This window comes from Apteryx mantelli, chromosome Z (genome assembly GCF_036417845.1).
Source record: "Apteryx mantelli isolate bAptMan1 chromosome Z, bAptMan1.hap1, whole genome shotgun sequence".
Classification (NCBI taxonomy): domain Eukaryota; kingdom Metazoa; phylum Chordata; class Aves; order Apterygiformes; family Apterygidae; genus Apteryx; species Apteryx mantelli.
In genome coordinates, this window is record NC_090020.1 from 61,714,064 (window position 1) to 61,731,983 (window position 17,920).

Consider the following 17,920-nt stretch of genomic DNA (forward strand, 5'->3'; position numbering starts at 1 on the left):
CGGCCAGGCGAGAGGCCCCTCTTGTGGCAGGCGGGGGGGGCGGGGCTAGAGGTTGCGCCCATTGCCGTCGGCCGGAGGGAGGGAAGTGGGACCTCAGAAACCACGGGACAGCCAATGGGAAAGGCGCCCCGCGGGGCGGGGCTTCGGGAGGCCGCGGGGCGGGGCCGGCGGTGGGTTGCCGCAGCGCCACCGCCGCTTGTAAACAGATCCTGCCCCACGTGACCCGCGTGAAGTACCTGCGCGGGCCGAGCGGGGCATTGTCCGCGGCGGCGGCAGGTTGATGACCAGAGGCGGCGGCGGCGGCAGCACTCCACGGCAGCGCGCGCGGCGGGCCCCAAGCGGAGGGGAGGTGATTCCTCTCTGCCCTCCTTCCCCCCCTCCCTCCTTCCCCCACCCCCGCGGCTCCAGTCGGGCTCCCGCGCATCCTCCCCGTCCCAGCTCCGCTAAGATGGCTGATGGTGGGCGGTGAGGCCGCGGCGCGCGGGGCCGTGGGGAGCAGTTGCCGGCCGGCGCGCGGCGCGGCGCGGCGGGCGGGGGCGACTGACGGGACGGGAGCGGGAGCAGGGGCGGAGTAGGGGCGGGGGGGCCGCGCAGCACCATGTCCGCCTTCGCGCTGGAGGAGACGCTGGAGGCGGACTGGGTGGCCGTGAGGCCTCACGCCTTCCAGGAGCGGGAGAAGCACAAGTTCGTCTTCATCGTGGCCTGGAACGAGATCGAGGGCAAGTTCGCCATCACCTGCCACAACCGCACGGCGCAGCGCCAGCGCAGCGGCTCCCGCGAGCTGCGCCGCGGCGGCCCCGCGGCCGCCGAGCCGCGAGCCGCCCCCAAGGCCGGGAGCCCCACGGCGCGCAGGAGCGCGGCCTGGGGCGCGGAGGCCGGCCTGCCGCGCAGCTCCTCGCAGCCCCGCGCCGACGCGGCGCCGCGGGGCCCCGAGCGGGGCGCGGCGGCCGAGGCGCTGCCGAGGAGCCCGCTGCGCGCCAAGAGCAGCCCGGCGCGGAGGCCGCCGCGGGGCCCGGAGGCGGCAGGTGCCGCCGAGGACATAGAGGTGCTGGAGCTGGGGAGGGAGGAGGCGGCGGCCGCCTCGCTGTCGCTGCCGTGCTCCCCGCTGCCGGCGGCCGAGCCGGCCGCTCCCGACGTGGAGCCCGCGGGGGAGGAGTGCAGCTGGGCCGGCCTCTTCTCCTTCCAAGACTTGCGGGCTGTGCACCAGCAGCTGTGCTCGGTGAACTCGGAGCTGGAGCCCTACCTGCCCGCCTTCCCCGAGGAGCCCTCGGGCATGTGGACGGTGCTGTTCGGAGCCCCGGAGCTCTCCGAGCAGGAGATGGACGCTCTTTGCTACAAACTACAAGTTTACTTGGTCCACAGCTTGGATACCTGCGGCTGGAAGATCCTTTCGCAGGTGCTTTTCACCGAGACTGACGACCCTGAAGAGTATTACGAGAGCCTGAGTGAGCTGCGACAAAAGGGATACGAGGAGGTGCTGCAGCGGGCCCGCAAGCGAATCCAGGAGGTGAGGCTGCCACATGGTCCATGTCCCTCCACCTTGATGTTACCTGTTTTTTACCCTGTGCCGTCTTATTTAGTTGTTCTCTTCTGCTGCTGCCCTCTCCCTTTGCAGAATTGATCAATCCATGGGACAGCAAAAAAAAAAAAAAAAGAAAAAAAGAAAAAGGTACAGGAAGAGAAAGCCGTCTAGCTTAAAGATAAAACTTTAAGAATCTAAGTAAGAAAATGAGTCTTAACCCTTTCCAAGATCTCTAGTGTCAGGTTTAAGAAGGTGCAGATTTCCCTGGCTGTCCAAGTGTGGCTCAGCACTTCATTCTGTGCAGTAGAATTTAGAGGTTTGTGAGCAAGAACGTGATGGATTTGGCAGGGTCTTACTCTCAGGCTTTTGTCATTGCATTTGCTTTGCACCATGATGTGTTGGAGTCTGGATTTTTCTGTTTAATGGGAGCAACAACGTAGTGTTTGACAGTACAGTTTAGGCTTCAGAATCCAAAAATTTTTGGGTTCCTACAGGCTCTGGGTGCTGAATCTAGTATTTCAAGTGAGACGTTTCCAGTGGAATTGCAATAGCTACACTTACGTTGAGCTGGTAAGTTCTTGGAGCTGGGATTTTACAATTAAGCTACCTTGGAGTTAGGATTTTACAAAAGCAAGCTATCTGGTCCTAGCAAGTTCTAACTGTATTGCCATTGTCAATCAGCATCTGACAAGACTTGGATGTTTCAAGTCATACCAGCTCTCTCTTTCTCTTACTTTATTCTTTTTAGAGAAAAGTAGTTGAGGAGGTTGATTCTGCTAACACTGCCTCAGCCTGTGAAATTTTTTTCCACTTCTTTGTGGACTGAGGTACATGAGGACCCAGATTTTCCCAGTAATTACGAGAATTTTACACTTGTTTCTCTGTTTGTGTAGCCTTGGTCCAGAATGTACAAAGGTCTGTCTAGACATAGCTATATGTATGAATCGGGTTATGGATTTTTTCATTTTGCAAACACCATCTAAATTCTGTTGTATGGATATAAATCAAGGTTGGCTGCTCCAGCTGCTCACATGTATCCTACCATTATTGTGTGTTCAGAAATGTGTGGTAGTGAACTTTTTTTTTCCTGATGGAGTATGAACAGTCCTGTTAAATACATGGTCTTGGGAATGATTATCAAACTCAAAAGTGCATGTTTTTTTGAGAACCGCTGATTCAGAATTGCTCTGCAAGAACTGTTTGTTATCTGGAGAGTCTCAAGTTCTGCTAGCACCAGTAGCATGGGCAAAAAATAAATCAGTTATTGGTAGGTTATGCAAGTTTTATCCATCAAGATCTTGAAACTACAGCATCTTACTCTCAATTAATATTCAGAACTTGGTGCAGACAAAATGTTAGCACGTATATGTGTATTTGACCACAGTGCCACCTTCCTTCCCTATGGTAACCAATCTAGTAGTGTACCTAAAGTCAGTACAGCTGTACTTCTGTCACTGTCTATTGTGTAAATTGATCCTTCTTTAATTAAAGGTAGTTCATGTTTAAGAAAAGAAACCAACAGAGTGACCTGCTCTTTCCCTTTTGGCTCTCGGGTTTCTCTTTTCCTTACCTGTTAGTGGTTTACTTCATTCATGATGTCTTTCTTTTGAGCAAATAGTAGTATCATTTGTCATTGTAATTCTAAGAAAATGAAGCAATGGTTGATGGGTATTGCTGGGTATTTCTGAAATAATAGCTTTTCAGAATGTCAAGAAAAACCTACAGAATCAACATTTCATCTCTTTTTTTATTTACTTTTCCATCTGTACTTGAAATCTGCCTGTAGCTGTTGGGAATGTTGGGTTCCTGCAATTTTAAATGAGTTTACCTCTTATTAGAACTTTGGGGAGAGAGGGGTAAGGGACTGTGTAGAATTTGCAACTGAAAAAATATCAAGGAGTATAACAAATACAGAAGGTCTTCACGAATGTAAACTTGGCCAAAAAGCAAATTTAGAACATGAAGACTTGGGCTTAACATTTTAAAATATGCTTCTGACATTTATAATTGTGTAATATATCTCTTTTTCCAGGACAGATTTCTCTGTGCGATGAAAATATTACTTGTGAAATGCTTGCAGAGTCTGTTGATTATGTTCTTTGGGATGGAGAAAAAAAGTGAGCAGCAAAATCTTTTGCGTACATTGTTTCAGCATCCCCTACTTGGCCATCTGCTGTGTTTCATAAGTTAGACACTAGCCAGTTTATTTTCACAGCAGTTAATAATTGCTGCCCTTTGTAATAGGCATTTTTATCTGTTTCAATTATAAACCTTTAATAAGCCAGAAAAATGTTGCAAGTAGAAACAGATCCAAGATCAGGAAGAAAAAATAGTTGTAGAAGAACTACATGACCTGGAATTAATTTCTTCTGCATAATTTGCCCTTTTCAAATAGCATATCTTTTTATTTTTTCATATAAAACTATTAATTCTGAAACAATTTAGGAACAGTTAATTTATGCTAAAGTAAAAACTTGTATCTACAGGAGGAAGTATTTTTCTACCTTGTTTTTGAATACTAAGAAACACTTGTTTGGAGCCCTCGTTCATTAAGTTTATGCCTGTTTAAAAAATTAATCAGATGCCTAACTAGAGGACTAAACTCCCAAATGTAAACATGACAAATAATCAGTTAATGGCTAGATAAAAAATGTTATTATTTTAATGGAGAGGATGCCACTGAATCCTCATTTGGAATTCCAGCTTCTTGGCCAGTATTACCAATGTTTTAAACTTCTGCCTCTGGAAGGCAGAAAAAGCTCCTTTCTGTACTCCTGTCACTGCCAATTTCCTGGCTGTTACAATGTGGAAGGAGTTACTGTAGGATAAATGTACCCGCTTGTAAATTTTTGTCTAGTAACATCAAAGATGGTGTATCTCTTTGTCATTGCTATATTGGGAAAAGGTTGAATGTGGTCACCATTTTACTGCATAAGAAGTGTTGTTGTTTGTATAATACAAACTATGATTAGGAGGGGTTGGTGAATTAATCATGCCAACAAATGTAGCCCATTGCATGCTTATCCTTTTACTTGCTTCTGCATAGCAAGTTGTGGGTATGGGAAGCCTATCTGTACTTTTATATGCCTTCTTCAGCATCTTTGAATTAATGAGACCTATGAATGTGTCTGTCCCCTATAGCTCTTAAGCACCACAGTTGTCTGAAGTTTGGCAGATGACAGTCTATAGGATCTTGAATGCCAGTTACAAAACTAGAGACTTACTTTCCTTTTATTGTTGTTCAGGAAATCTTTGAATTCTGGTATCTGCAGGCAGACTGTTGAAAGATCATTTTGCATCTCTTCATGTTCTGTGTGTGTTCTTTTAATTGCTTTAATAATAAGTTGAGAAACACTTCTAGTGCATGGTTAAATTCTGAAGACATTCTGAGCCCATCATGTTTTCTTTGGCTAGTTTAAGACTGCCTTGGGAGTGAGGACCTACTGATATTTTTAAACTCTTTCCCCTGTATACTGGAAGATTTTACTAGGCACCAGAAAAGCCCTGGAGACTTTAATTTGATGTTGATAGGCTTCATTTTACTTTTGATTCAAAGGGCTAGAAAAGTTAAGAAAAGTTTTCATTTAAACCTTTTATTTATTTTGTTATGGGTAACAACTCATTGTTACATGAGAAGAAAACAGGGTTTTTTTGTCAGAAAGCTGTATTGTCATTTTTTTCCCTTTCTTATTTGGTGTGTATACACATTTTTTTATGACCTTTGCACATCTCTAGTAGAGAAGCTTGGTTGTGAATGAATGAACTAAGATTGTCAAATCATACAAATTCATAATGAGTTGGTCCACTTGTAACTGACAGACTTTCACATTTGTTGGTTTCAAAGGATGTTGTCACGTATTTCTGTGTTCATCAAAAAAACCTAAGTAATAGCCGCAGTTTAGTCTTTGTTTTGTTGAGCCTCTTCTAATATTTAATGAAAATAATATTCATGATTGTCTCAGTAACTAGGAAAACTTTATTTCCTTGTTTCTGTGCATTCAGTACTAAAATAAATGTGTATATGTTAGGTAGCAGGGCACTATATGAATAATGTGACCTTTCCAGAGGTAAGGTAGCTGTTTCTATTTGATGATCTACTGTTAGGTGCAATGCAGTTTAAAGAGGGATTTTTTTGTTGTTTTTTTTTTGTATTATTGAAATATTGAATACTTCTTTATATTGTTTTGTATTACTTACTTTTGGATTACTGAACAGTTTGGTGTTGAAATCACTGTCAGTAAATTTTCATCCAAACCAGTGAAATATCCTTCTGTGCAAGAGGCAAAGACAACTGAATCCTTTATGTTAACTACAGTAGTTGGATTTAGAAGATACATAAGGTATCTTGTGAGAAAACAGAACACTGGTTCAAATTTGACTTTGGAAACACAGGGGGTTAAAAGAAGATGTACTGTTGATATTTTTTTCTATTGACGTGAATAGAACAGAATTAGACTAATGCTGAACGTTCTGGAAATCCTACTTATTTTTGCTTGAAAGCTGTTTGTATGTGCTCATTAGCTGTAGTGACACTTGTTTTCAGTAAAACTGTTTTGATTCTCTCCTGAATACTTCATAAATAGGCTGTTTAAATACTGTACCAGTACTATAAGTTAGTGCTAACCAAAAGTTAGTATCTATTAGCGGCTGTAGGGTATGCTGTGTAGAATAGGTAAGTAGTCTCCAAGTTATTAGGAAACAGCCACATGATGATAATACTCTGGCTAGTACTTCTGTTGCTGTCCAACCGAAGATGTTTTCTTGGTATTTATCCTTGCCAGCCATCATCTTCTTATTTATATAATCTGCAGTTGGAGTCACTAGCAATTATTTCTGGCTGTTTTGAACTAGTCTTAAGTTAATAAGAATTTTAAAGGCTCGGTATCTGTAGAGGTTGGACTCATTCTGTAAGCATGAGACCCAGCAGTAAGGATACTGTGCTACATTTTCAGATAAGCAGAATGACATGTGGAGTGATGCTTTTCCCCTTCTCTTCTGGAAATAATAAAAGTTAAAGTCACATTGATATTTTTCTTTTCAAAGTGTTTCAGTGAATTTCTGAAATGTGTCTGTATATATTCTGTTATGGCAGGTGATACTACTGGAAGACATAGAATGAAGATAGAAGGGGTTTTATATCATTTGAGATTCCTGGACCCTTATAGCAGAAAGGATAATTAAATAGTGCAACAGCTTAATCATATGGTGAACATAAAGTTGCCGAAAGTCTTAAGATGTGATAACATACCATTCTAAAATACATACTTTAAAATGGCTTCTAGGATTCAGTATTTAAAGGACATTAGACCACATTACTACAGTGTTTGCTTCTCTCCATAGCTTGTGAAGTAAAATGTTCTAAGTCCTATGCAAAATTACTATTTACCTTTTAGTTGGAATTTTTTTATCATTTGTCTTTCTTCCGTTTGATATCTTCCTGACCCAATGCTTATTTTTTTCTATTGCTTCTTGCTTTTAATTCTGTTTTATGGGTAGTATCAAATTGCTTCAGAGATCTATAGACTTGTGGTTGTAGGCTAATTAGAGTTTTGGCTACTGCCTTTGTTTTTCTCAGTCTTTTTATATTGTCTCTTTTCCAGTCTCAGTAGGATACTTTTCCTAGATTTTATGTAATATTTTTCTCTTGTTTTCCCCCCCTTTCTGCAAGCCACATATGGCATACATATGTGGATAGATTTCATGTGTTGTTTTATTAATGACTTGTTAGTTTGACAAGGGCTAGCTGAAGATGATCCGGTACACTACTGTATTTGAAAAGAGTAGAATGCTTATAATAATGTGCATTCCTTCAAGACACACAGAAATGTAAATGATATGTACACAAAGAAAAGAACAACTGCTTGAAGAATTTGCTTACCTGACACAACTTAAGTCTTACATCAAAAATAATAGTAACATTCCTTAAAAATATAGTAATACTGTTCAGTATGACCCTTAGCCCAGTAAGCTTGACCTTAATTTTTAGAAATTAAAGAATTTGGCTTGCCAGTCTCATAGTTCTTGTCCCTATCCAAATACCTGAGAAGAAAAATAGAAATAAAATACAAAATAGGCTCTGTTTAACTGTCTGAACGGGGGTTGAGGAACAATTTTTGTCTTGTGGTTGGGGGAATATTCTGATGATAAGATAAAGTTACTTCATATTTCAGTTCAAAATGTGAATTGTTCATTTCCCAAGGTATAGGGATAGACCTTCCTCCATTTCCCGTTAAAGTTGTTCTAGCTGATATGTAGTTGCAATGTTTTTATGTGCCAGAATATTTTGAAGAGGTGCATATAACCCATGTAATAAACACTGTTATCCATTATGCTGCTTGGAATTTACAGCCCACTTCATTTTCTAGTGGTTAGATCTGCTGTTGGGTTGTTTTTTCTTCATGTTTACCTTACTTTGTCTTCTGGCATATTTTTTTCTCCCTTTTTCCAGCATTATTTTCTTTCTCCCTCCTGTATTAAATGTCCTACAGGACTTAGGCCATCAAATCAGTGTCTTTCAACATTGCTTTCAAAATCTGATAACTTTTTCTTCCCCTCAGTTTCTGGCTGAGATAGTGTTACACAGGCCAGCTTAGCATAAGAAAGCAGATTATTTCTAATCATTACATCTTTTTTACACTTCTTTTTTCAATAAAGGCTTACAGATGATCAGTGGGGTTTACATTGCTCTTTATATATGTAATATTGCTACCACAGAGCTGCAGAAGCCTCTGAAAAGCTGGATCTATTATTTTTCTGTAAGTAGACACATGATCTCTTTTGGGATGTGCTTTTATCATCCCTTTCTTTAATATTAGTAGAATCATACCGTTATAGTCCACCAGGAAATTGCTGCTCTTCAAGAGAACGTCAGTCAAAGTAGGGACTCTGTCCAACTAAAAATACATCTATGGGGTTCTTTTGTTTTTTTTCAGGAGGCAGAAACTTAACAATAAGGAATGTGGTAGGGAGAGAGGGAAGATAGGGCAGCAAGAGAGAGAAGGAGAATTATGATATCCTTAAGACACATTTTGATTAACTATTTGATATACCACAGAAACGCAGAATAGAGGTTGGCAGGGACCTCTGGAGACAGTCTGGTCTAACCTCCCTCCTCAACCAGGGTCACCTAGAGCAGGTTGCCCAGGAACTGTGTCCAGTCGGGTTTTGAATCTCTCCAAGGATGGAGTCTCTATAACCTCTCTGGGTAATCTGTTCCAGTGTTCAACCACCATCACAGTGAAAAAGTGTTTTCTTACAATTAAGTGGAATTTCCTGTGTTTTGATTTGTGCCCGTTGATTCTTGTCACTGGGCACCACTGAGAAGAGTCTGGCATCATCTTTACATTGTCCCATCAGATATTTATAAACATTGATGAAATTCCCTCCGAGTCTTCTCTTCTCCAGGCTAAACAGTCCCAGCTCTCTCAGGCTTTTCTCATATGAGAGATGCTCCAGTCCCTTAATCTTCTTTGTAGCCCTTCACTGGACTCGCTCCAGCAGGTCCATGTCTTTCTTGTACGGGGGAGCACAGAGCTGGACTCCTCATGTGGCCTCACCAGTGCTGAGTCGAGGGAAGGATATATTTGAGCTGGTACTCAGAATGCTATGTTAAATACTTCTTGGCAGTAGAATAAGTTTGCGTTGTGAGGTATTGAGTCTGTTGCTTTAGCTGTCGAGGGTTTCTTCTAAACATGGCTCAATCCACCTCGTCCTTTATTTTCTCTAGAAAAGAATCAACTCTTCAGATTTGGTGATACTATAATTCTACTATGGGTGATGCTGTATGGGTGTCCTGTACAAAAGTAAGAGAAACAAATGAACATATATTGAACTCTGTAGAGGAATCTGTGCCTAGAACATATTTTGCAATTTTGGGTAATTCCAGTGCCAAGTGCCAGTAATATAAAAGTTATTCATTGTTTCTTCTCTCTATCCCAGAAAACGAGCAGAACTAATTACAAAGAAATTCATTTTATTTTTAAAGGTTTGTCACAAGTTGGTGTTAATTTACTATGTAATAAAAACCTGTAAATAAGATATTCTGTTGTCATAAGCATTTTACTATGTTAGAAAATGAGCATTCAGAAGTTTTATGCTGCTACTGGTATTCAGCGTGACAGTAATCTGGGAAAGTGGCATATCAAGATAATGGCAACTGTAGTTTTAACCATATTATTTATACTGATCTTTATTAGAAGACTGAAAATTTTTAAGGAAGGGAGCCAAAATTAATATGCTTTGGAACAGTTTATTTGAATTACTCGTACATCTTTTAGGGTACTAACATCACTATAACCATTCAGAGCAAAGATCTTTGGATAGTTCACTGAAAATCCCTGCGTTGAATGCAATGCTATTTAATAGCAAACATGCAAGAATGTTTAAGAATGGGAATGAAAGAATTATTGTGTCCTTACAGAAAGTAATAATATGATCTCATCTAGAAATCCAATGGTGAGATCTGCTAGAATATGGGTTAGTCTTTAAGAAAAATTACTGAGGCCCTTGGATAACTCGAAACATGATTATAAAAATGGTACAGATCTTTTGGACAGGGAGATTGGATGATCTCATAGCATCTTCTAGTCATAAATGCTATAAATTAATATGGAAAATGTGTTTTTGTTTTAGTTAGTTGTTGAAACTTGGCCAACCATGTTTCTGAAGGAGATGGGCCTGAATATAGTTAAACTAAACCATTATTAGTCTATCTGAAGAAATCTTTATTAGTCCTAAGAATTTTAACAAACAGTGCTAAATTCATCTCTAGTATAAAAAATTACTTACCCCACTGAAGGTTTTGGAGACATTCTTTTGTAAAACCAGTACTAGATTTTTAACTTGCAGTTTCTCCACAAATGTCTCCTTGTTTACTAGTTCTTGCTTTTCATCTGTGTCCTTTCTTCTTAATAACTTCCTGTTAGAGGTTCATTTGTGGAGTTTGGATTTTACTTTTTGATTAACTGTCCTGGTTGTAGTCAGAGAGGAATTTTGTTGTGAAGACAGCTCCCTTGGCAGGCTGGCATCTGAAGCTCATCATCTAAAGCTGTTTAGAGGAGATGTAAATAGAATGCTGGTGGTATATCTGCCTCTTACTCCACTGACTGGTTGCAAAAATTTTGACAGAGGTTGTTTTCAGTTGAAAACCTTTTATTGGTAAGATTTCCTCTGAATTTTCTCTGATTTCCTCTCCATCTGTTTCTTTCTGTTTGTGGTATTTGTACAGTAAAAGTTACCAATGGAGTGGAATGGTAAGGAATTTTTTTATAATCTATAAGGCAGACAAACGTTACCCATTCAGAAAAGTTTGAATGGTTCGTGGACATTAATTTAGCTTTTGGCTATAAGTTCCTCCTGAAAAGATATTGTAAAACACTTCCAGGGTGTCATTCAGCAACATTTTTCATGGTTTCTGAAAGTACAGTTGAGTACTTCTGCTTTTGGAAAAGATACTCAAAATTGTTGTTTTACACTACTATTATAATACTTTTCAAAATGCAATTGTGGTCAACTGTTTATATGACTTTCTTTTAGAAAAATTGTTGTTATTGGTGTGAAGGAACAGGATTTTTTTTTCCTTTGAAAAATATGTTTTAAAGATTTGATTAGCATTTGTTTGTGATGACTTGCAGACAGTTTATGTGGGTCATCTTAAATGAATTGTAGCACAACTTTTCACATAACAGTATTGCATCATGGCTTGTTTTCAGACACTTTAGAAAGAGTTTTGTAAAAGTTTTTTTGATAACTTGGAATCATAGATTATTGTATTAGAAAACTATTCTGTTAGAAGGGACCTCTGCAGGTTGCTAAGGCCAGTCCCATACTCAAAGTAGGACCAAATTAGATTAGTTCCTGTTTAAAAAAGAGCTCAAGTAATAGTGTGTACTTTATGTCTCTATTTTAAGGAAAATTAAAGGCAAAAAAAATTATGAATGCAATTGTAAAGCTTTTGAGGGAGGAAAAACTGTAGATCAGTCTTAGACATTTCTAAAAAGTTATAATTTTCCTAAAAATAGCACTACAGCTTCAGAGCCGAAATTATTGCAGTTTGCCACCACTAGAAACAAGTGACTTCTGACAGTAGACAGTAGGGTTTTTCGGTCTTTGAAGGAGAGCAATATTTGTTTACAATCATCAGGTGTCACAGATTATAACTTAAATCTTTTTTTCACTTCACAGTAGTATAATTTAGCAAAGACTCCACATGTGGGAGGGAAGAGTATATGATAGGAGTTTAAAAAAATCCCAAAGTGCTTGAAATATTGGATTAGTTTAGGAAGAGTTTGATTAATAGATAAATTGTATGTATTATTTCAACTGTGTTTTATTTGTGCTTCTTTTATCTCTATGGTTCAACATGAAGATTTTTATCAGAAGTATTAAGCACCCACATTAGAGTTGGCAGGGTTTTGTTTCTCCCTAATATTTCATCTATGTATCCTTCCCCCCATTTCCCTGTGAAAATAGGAACAAAAACCAACCCAAATGGATAACAACACAGAACATAATTCTGATACTAATTTAAATTGCTCTCTTCTGAAATGTTGTACTGTTAGGAAAGGGATTTAATAGCTTGCTAATGACGTGCTATTTGCTGTTAGAGTGGGAGGAAAAATAGTGTGCACAATATGGGATTTCAGGAGTTTCTTAATACCTTATTTAGCTTTTTATTAGTTAATAATACTATGCTGTAAATGTGGGGATTTTGTTGTTGGGGTTTGTTTTTAATGTTGTATTCAGCTTTTAAATCAAAAATAATTTTAGTTTAGAAACTTTCAGAATTTGGTTTAATCATGCACAGCGTTGTTTCCTTCTTAGACCTGACTTTCCGTGCTTTCACCTTCAGATAAGGTGCTATAAAGGTTGAATCCATGTTGAACTGTAGTAGCCTTTGGAAGTCACACAGAGGTCCATTTGAATTACCCACCAGCTGTTGTCTAATGTTTGAAGGTGGCTAACTAGCCAGCCACCCTATCAGAGGGAGCTGAAGAACTGGCTCATGTCCGAATATGTAACTTACCTTTCATCAGTTTACTGATGCTGAAAGGGGGAGATCCTACGTCTTTCTTTCCTTGAGTTGTGCTAATTCAACTCATTAAACTGCAGGAAATTAATCTGAGAGAAATTCCAAAAATACTTTTCTGCCAGATGCTCAGTTACTTTGTTGAAGGGTCTGAGAAGGACCAAGCCAGTGTAATGGAGGGAGTGAGAAAATGCACCTGAGAGCAGAAGGAACAAGGAACTGGGGTGGAGGTGGAAGAAGAAAGGGAAGGGGAATGGAAAGTGGGATCTCCTTCCAGTAGGAGCAAGCCATTAGTTCAGCTCAGCTTTAAGAAGTAAATTCACTCTTAGTAGTGCTCTGGGTCTGGTTTTGCCACAATGCTCTGTCTCCTTTGAACTAGATTTTAAAGAAGTCTAACATCAGATTAATATTTTGTAGATATTATATATCAGATATTTAAGAATATCTTCTACCACACCAAATGCACTGTAAAACTGGTAAGAGTACTAACTCAGTGCTGACGTTGCAAGTCCCGTGAGTTGACTTCAGAGTGAAGTTGATTATACCTTAAAAATTTTTTTTCTTCTTTTCACATTTGTTTTCCTAGAAGAATGTTTCCTCTTTAGCAGAATGAGTGTTTGGCTAGACCTCTGTGCCCCAACATTGCAAACCTTACACAAAGGAAAGGGCTCTAAGAGTAATGTCATAATATTCACTTAAGTAACTGCATTCATTGTATGCAAGTTTTATTTGATTTAGATGATTGTTGGTTTTGATACTCTTGAAAATGTTTTCCTAACTAACAGCAGAGGTAAGAAGCACAGAATAGAGGGTCTGTGGACCAAAAGCAATGTATTTTATGGCACAGCATGAACACTTACCTTAATGTGTGTTCTCACTCTTCTGGTTTTTGGGTGTTTTTTGATCAGACTTCTGCAGGAAAAGTTAGAACTTACTAGGACATGAGTAGAATATAGCTGTTTGCCAAGCCTTCAGGGTGAGGTGTTGCCTAGAAGTCTTTTGGTTCAATACTACTATGTTCCAACTGATCAGTGATTCATTAATGACTTTATCTTTTAGTTATTTTGCCTCTTTCCAAAGGGAGGAATAGGAGTCCCAGAGTTAACTTTGAAATATGGAAAACTCGTCTATTTTATTCATCAGATTACATTATAATGTAAATACTTATTTCTGTGTTACTGACAGCAGGACAAAAAGCATGGCACTCCTATGTAATTAGCCCTTGTTTGCTATGATTTATATAGCTTGTTTGTGGCTGTGCCATTCCAAGTAATGTATTGAATTCAAATAAATAGCTGGCTTTTATTGGCGCTAATTTGACATGATGGTGTAACTCTGGAATGGCACATCACACAGTAAGGTGAGTTATTTAGATCAGACAAGTGCCATCTTAAAATAAAAGCAGCTTCTACCATGCTGCCCCACATACATTTGTCTTGTTTACGGAAAAGGAGATGCATATTTTTTAATCATTGGCATCTCTCTTTTGAGAGGTCTTCAGAAAAGATCTAATGTGCCGTACTTTGTAGTCAGAGTTGGCAGCTTTAACCTTCAGCCTTGTGATATTCCAGCAAGTTATATATACATAGTTCTACTGAGATTTCTACTTAAAATCTTGTGTGGAAGGAGAGAAATTATGTTGTTCAGTAGTGATGCATACATTGAAATGATGTTTTGTCTCGCTTAGCTACCTTAAAATACTACTTCAGTTCTTCTTGCTGAGTAGTTCAGTTTTTCCTTTTTCTGCTGACTTGTATTACAGGTAGTGTATTGAAATGAGGTGCATTTTGGTAGGCATTATAAGTGAATTTGACAAAAGTGACAGGTTAACAGCTCCTGGGGCAGTAACAAAAGGAAGATAACTGATAAGAGTGAAAGATGGCCAAGGTGGCCAATCTGCAGAGTGCTGGTCTTTGCTTGCTGGTGTGCTGTCCACAGTCAATTTCTCTAGTAGATACTATGGTGAAAGACTGTTTTAAACAGGGTTTAAAGGGGAGTGATGTGGCTCACTTGATGTGAGCACAGCTCTTCACAGGCCTAGAAGATAGCATGAAACATTCTGTGAAAGTGTTCTCTTTTCTTTCTTTAGTACTAAACACCCTTGTTACTACTTCCCAATACCCTGTTTGTTTGTTTGTTTGTTTCTTAGAATAACTGCAAACTTTGATAGACTTGTTTGCTATACATGCTTTTGGTTTGGCTTGATTATTTTAATTAACTTAGTCCTTCTGTAAACAGTCATACAGAAATCCCCGCCAAAACTCAGACATTAACCTTTGCTGTGCTTTGGCGTATAGTTCAATCCCCTATTTTCAAAAGCCTGGTTGAAAAAATTGGACCTTTCAGCATTTTGTCCGCTCCGTAGGTGGATGATTGCTTTAAGTACCAATTACAAACTTTGTGTTTCCAAATCAGTTTCATATGCAACTTGCTCGTTTGTATCTTTCTTTAATCTTAAGAGGTTAGACTGATTCCAGCACTTCTTATGCTGGGCAATATTACCTTATTTACTTGTGCCACCCCGGCTGGCTGTATGCATCTTTTGCATTCTCTTAGGTTGTTTCTGTCCCAAACAGTAAAATCTATTTTACATCTCTATTGGAGAGTCAGGTTTTGGTCATTACTGGGATATTCAGCTGCAAAAGTAATGCAAATATTCTTTTTAAATTACAAAGCAAAAGATGTTAATGGTAATACAATCATGCAAGCAGAAAGCTAAATGTTCTGGCAAGGCTTGATCTTTCAACCACAAAAAGTGACATTTTAAATAAGGGATCATGCATATAAGAGAGAGGAAAAATAAATTACTTATAACACAGATTTCATGTAGTTGAGTGTGTTGCTGATTACAAGGAGTTGTAGGTGTGTTTGTTTTTAATAAGAATGTTTTTGTTTTAAAAACTGCTGTTTAAAGAGAGTTTTAAAAGAGAATAGAAACAATTTAAAGTATGTTCTAGTGTATCAACTTACTGTCTAAGTTCAATTGCTGAAATATTGCATCCAAATTCTATGCACTCTGGAATTTTATTTCTGTGGAACTTATTGCCTGGAGCTCGTTGTAGCCTATTGCTAGTTTATCAACAGGAAGATTTGATGTTTTTATACTTAGGACTGCTCTTCGGTGGAAAGGATGGAGTATCTAACTGTGTCATCTACAGCAGTGTGCTTCTGCTCTCTGAAAATAACTACTCCTTAGTTTTGCCTCAGATTTTAAATACGCTTCTCCAATTAAAAAGCTTTAAAATTGTTTCTGAAAATGGCAAGTAGTACTGTCAGGCTTCTGAGAACCTAAATTCATATGACAATAGGTTATTCTATTGTTATTATTTTAAAATTATGAAAAGCCTAGTAAGTGACTGAGAAGTATCTTTAATGCTTGTTTTAGCTAAAGTTGGATAGGTGTCATGTTACAATGTTTTACAAAAATACACAAAATAAAATGGAAATAACAAGTGAAGTTTTGAGAATAGCAAAGGAAATGTAAGAAAAGACTTTTCACTGATTAAATCAAGCTTTGGATTTTGCTCAAAACCGAGGTTAATCGCATGTAATTGCACTGTCCTCTGTATTGCCTTTAAAGCTTTATAGGCAAAGTATTTTTTTTTAAAAATACTGAAGACAGAAATAATCTTTGTTCTATAGTTCAAATAAATGTGCTGTTAAATTGAAAAAAAAAAAAAGTGTTTCCTGTGCGTTAGAGTCTATCTGTATAATGGTTGCCCAAAATATATGGATTCATTTAGTTGTGAACAATGTAACATCTGTGAAACATTGTTCTTAAAATAAATGCAGTATTCAGTGGGTCTAGCACTAGTCAGGCCTGTACAGGATATTACTCTTCCCTCCTCCACCCACTTCTTTTAATAATATAATTAAAAAATTGTGAAAGTCAAAAATTCATACTGAGGCTGTTGAAGTAAATGAACGGTAACACAGAATGTCTGTGTTGGGAATTAATCATCAGTGGGACATAAAGTATGCCACAAAAATTCTTAATCTATTTTTATGCTAATACACTGAAAACCGCACAGTTCTAAGGTACCAGGCTGATTTAGGCATTTGGCCAACTTAACTAATGTCTCTATCTTACTAAAAGGTACTGGCTGAATTTTCATGTATCGATAGAGTATATCCTCTTGATACTGGCTATGTGAAAATTTGAGCATATTCAATTAACGATCTGTGAGATTGTGGAGGGCCTGTTTTGCCTTATGACATTATTAATTCAGTGGATTCTGTGCTAGACCCAGCATTATTGTTACATGACAGTCTGGAAAGTTAAAAACTGAATGGCAGCCAGCTAAAAAATGGTTCACCTGACTTTGATCCGGGACAGGAAAACTTCCATCAGGCTGCTTTACCGAGCAACGTGGGAGAGGTCCTCTAGGCAGGCAACTTAGCACCAGCTGTCTCCTGTGTCAGTGTCCCCTTTAGGGCTGGTAGACTGCCCTGTGGCACTAAAGCAGCCTGGACTCTTCATCAGGTTTATAAGGCTCTGTCTAGTAGCAGTATCTGAGTTATCAGACTTCTGTTCATGCCATACTGTACTGATGAAGGTCGTTCTTCTAGTGGTAATCACATCAGTTTCAAGAAGTGAGAGAGAATATTTTTGACTCTTACATTTAAACATCTAGACATAACTGTCGTTTCAAATGAGAATCACAAATTTTCTATATTTTTATTTTCATTTTCCAAAACTGGAGACTTTCATAATTCTCCAGTATTTTCTTTCTCTTGTTAGCCTTTAACTCAAATGAAATTTGAGGCAGCAATGTTATGCTGTTGACTTGACAGGACAAAATTATGTAGATGTGCTTTCGAGCTGATTTGCAACATTTCTAAGGTTAATGATCAGATGTTTTCCCCCAGAACATCATCTGACTGAGTCTGTACAGGAACATATTAATAGTTGGGTGGATGTGATGAGGCTGTCTCTTACAGAGCTCAGTCTGTCACAGCTTGGTAGCCTTCCTGCCTGTTTTGAAGAACGTCCCTAGCAGATAGCTATCTGGTTTTTGGTCCAAACCAAACAAGGTGATACTCTCTGGTTTCCAGATCGGTTTCCAGTTTTGTTATGTCTTTTCTGACAATTGTAGTTTATATGAGCCTTCATCTCCATTTTCATTCAAAAAGGTCTTCATTAGGCACAGGAAGTAGAGTCTGTGTTGGTGCTTGGCTCAGGAGGCAAAACTAGCTGCTTACCTTTTGTTAACAATTTGAAAATGTGTATTTTATATGTGAATAACTTGCCCTCTCTTGTATTTATTAGGGTTTTACTCCATGACAGTTTAGTATTTCCAGAGGAGTTGAGGAATGGTTGGATCTACCATCTGCTTATATTCTAGGCTTAGGATTGGAGAAACTCCACTAGA

At 39.1% G+C, this 17,920-nt stretch overlaps 1 protein-coding gene across 1 annotated transcript in view; it reads left to right on the top strand.

Annotated features, from left to right (window-relative positions):
* The first annotated feature begins 589 nt into the window (after positions 1-589).
* Positions 590-17,920, top strand: part of JMY (junction mediating and regulatory protein, p53 cofactor) — a 71,517-nt gene continuing 54,186 nt past the window's right edge. Inside the window, exon 1 of the mRNA XM_067315983.1 lies at positions 590-1,507. Coding sequence (XP_067172084.1) covers positions 599-1,507 — 909 coding nt within the window. The 5' untranslated portion in view covers positions 590-598. The remainder of the gene's footprint in view (positions 1,508-17,920) is intronic.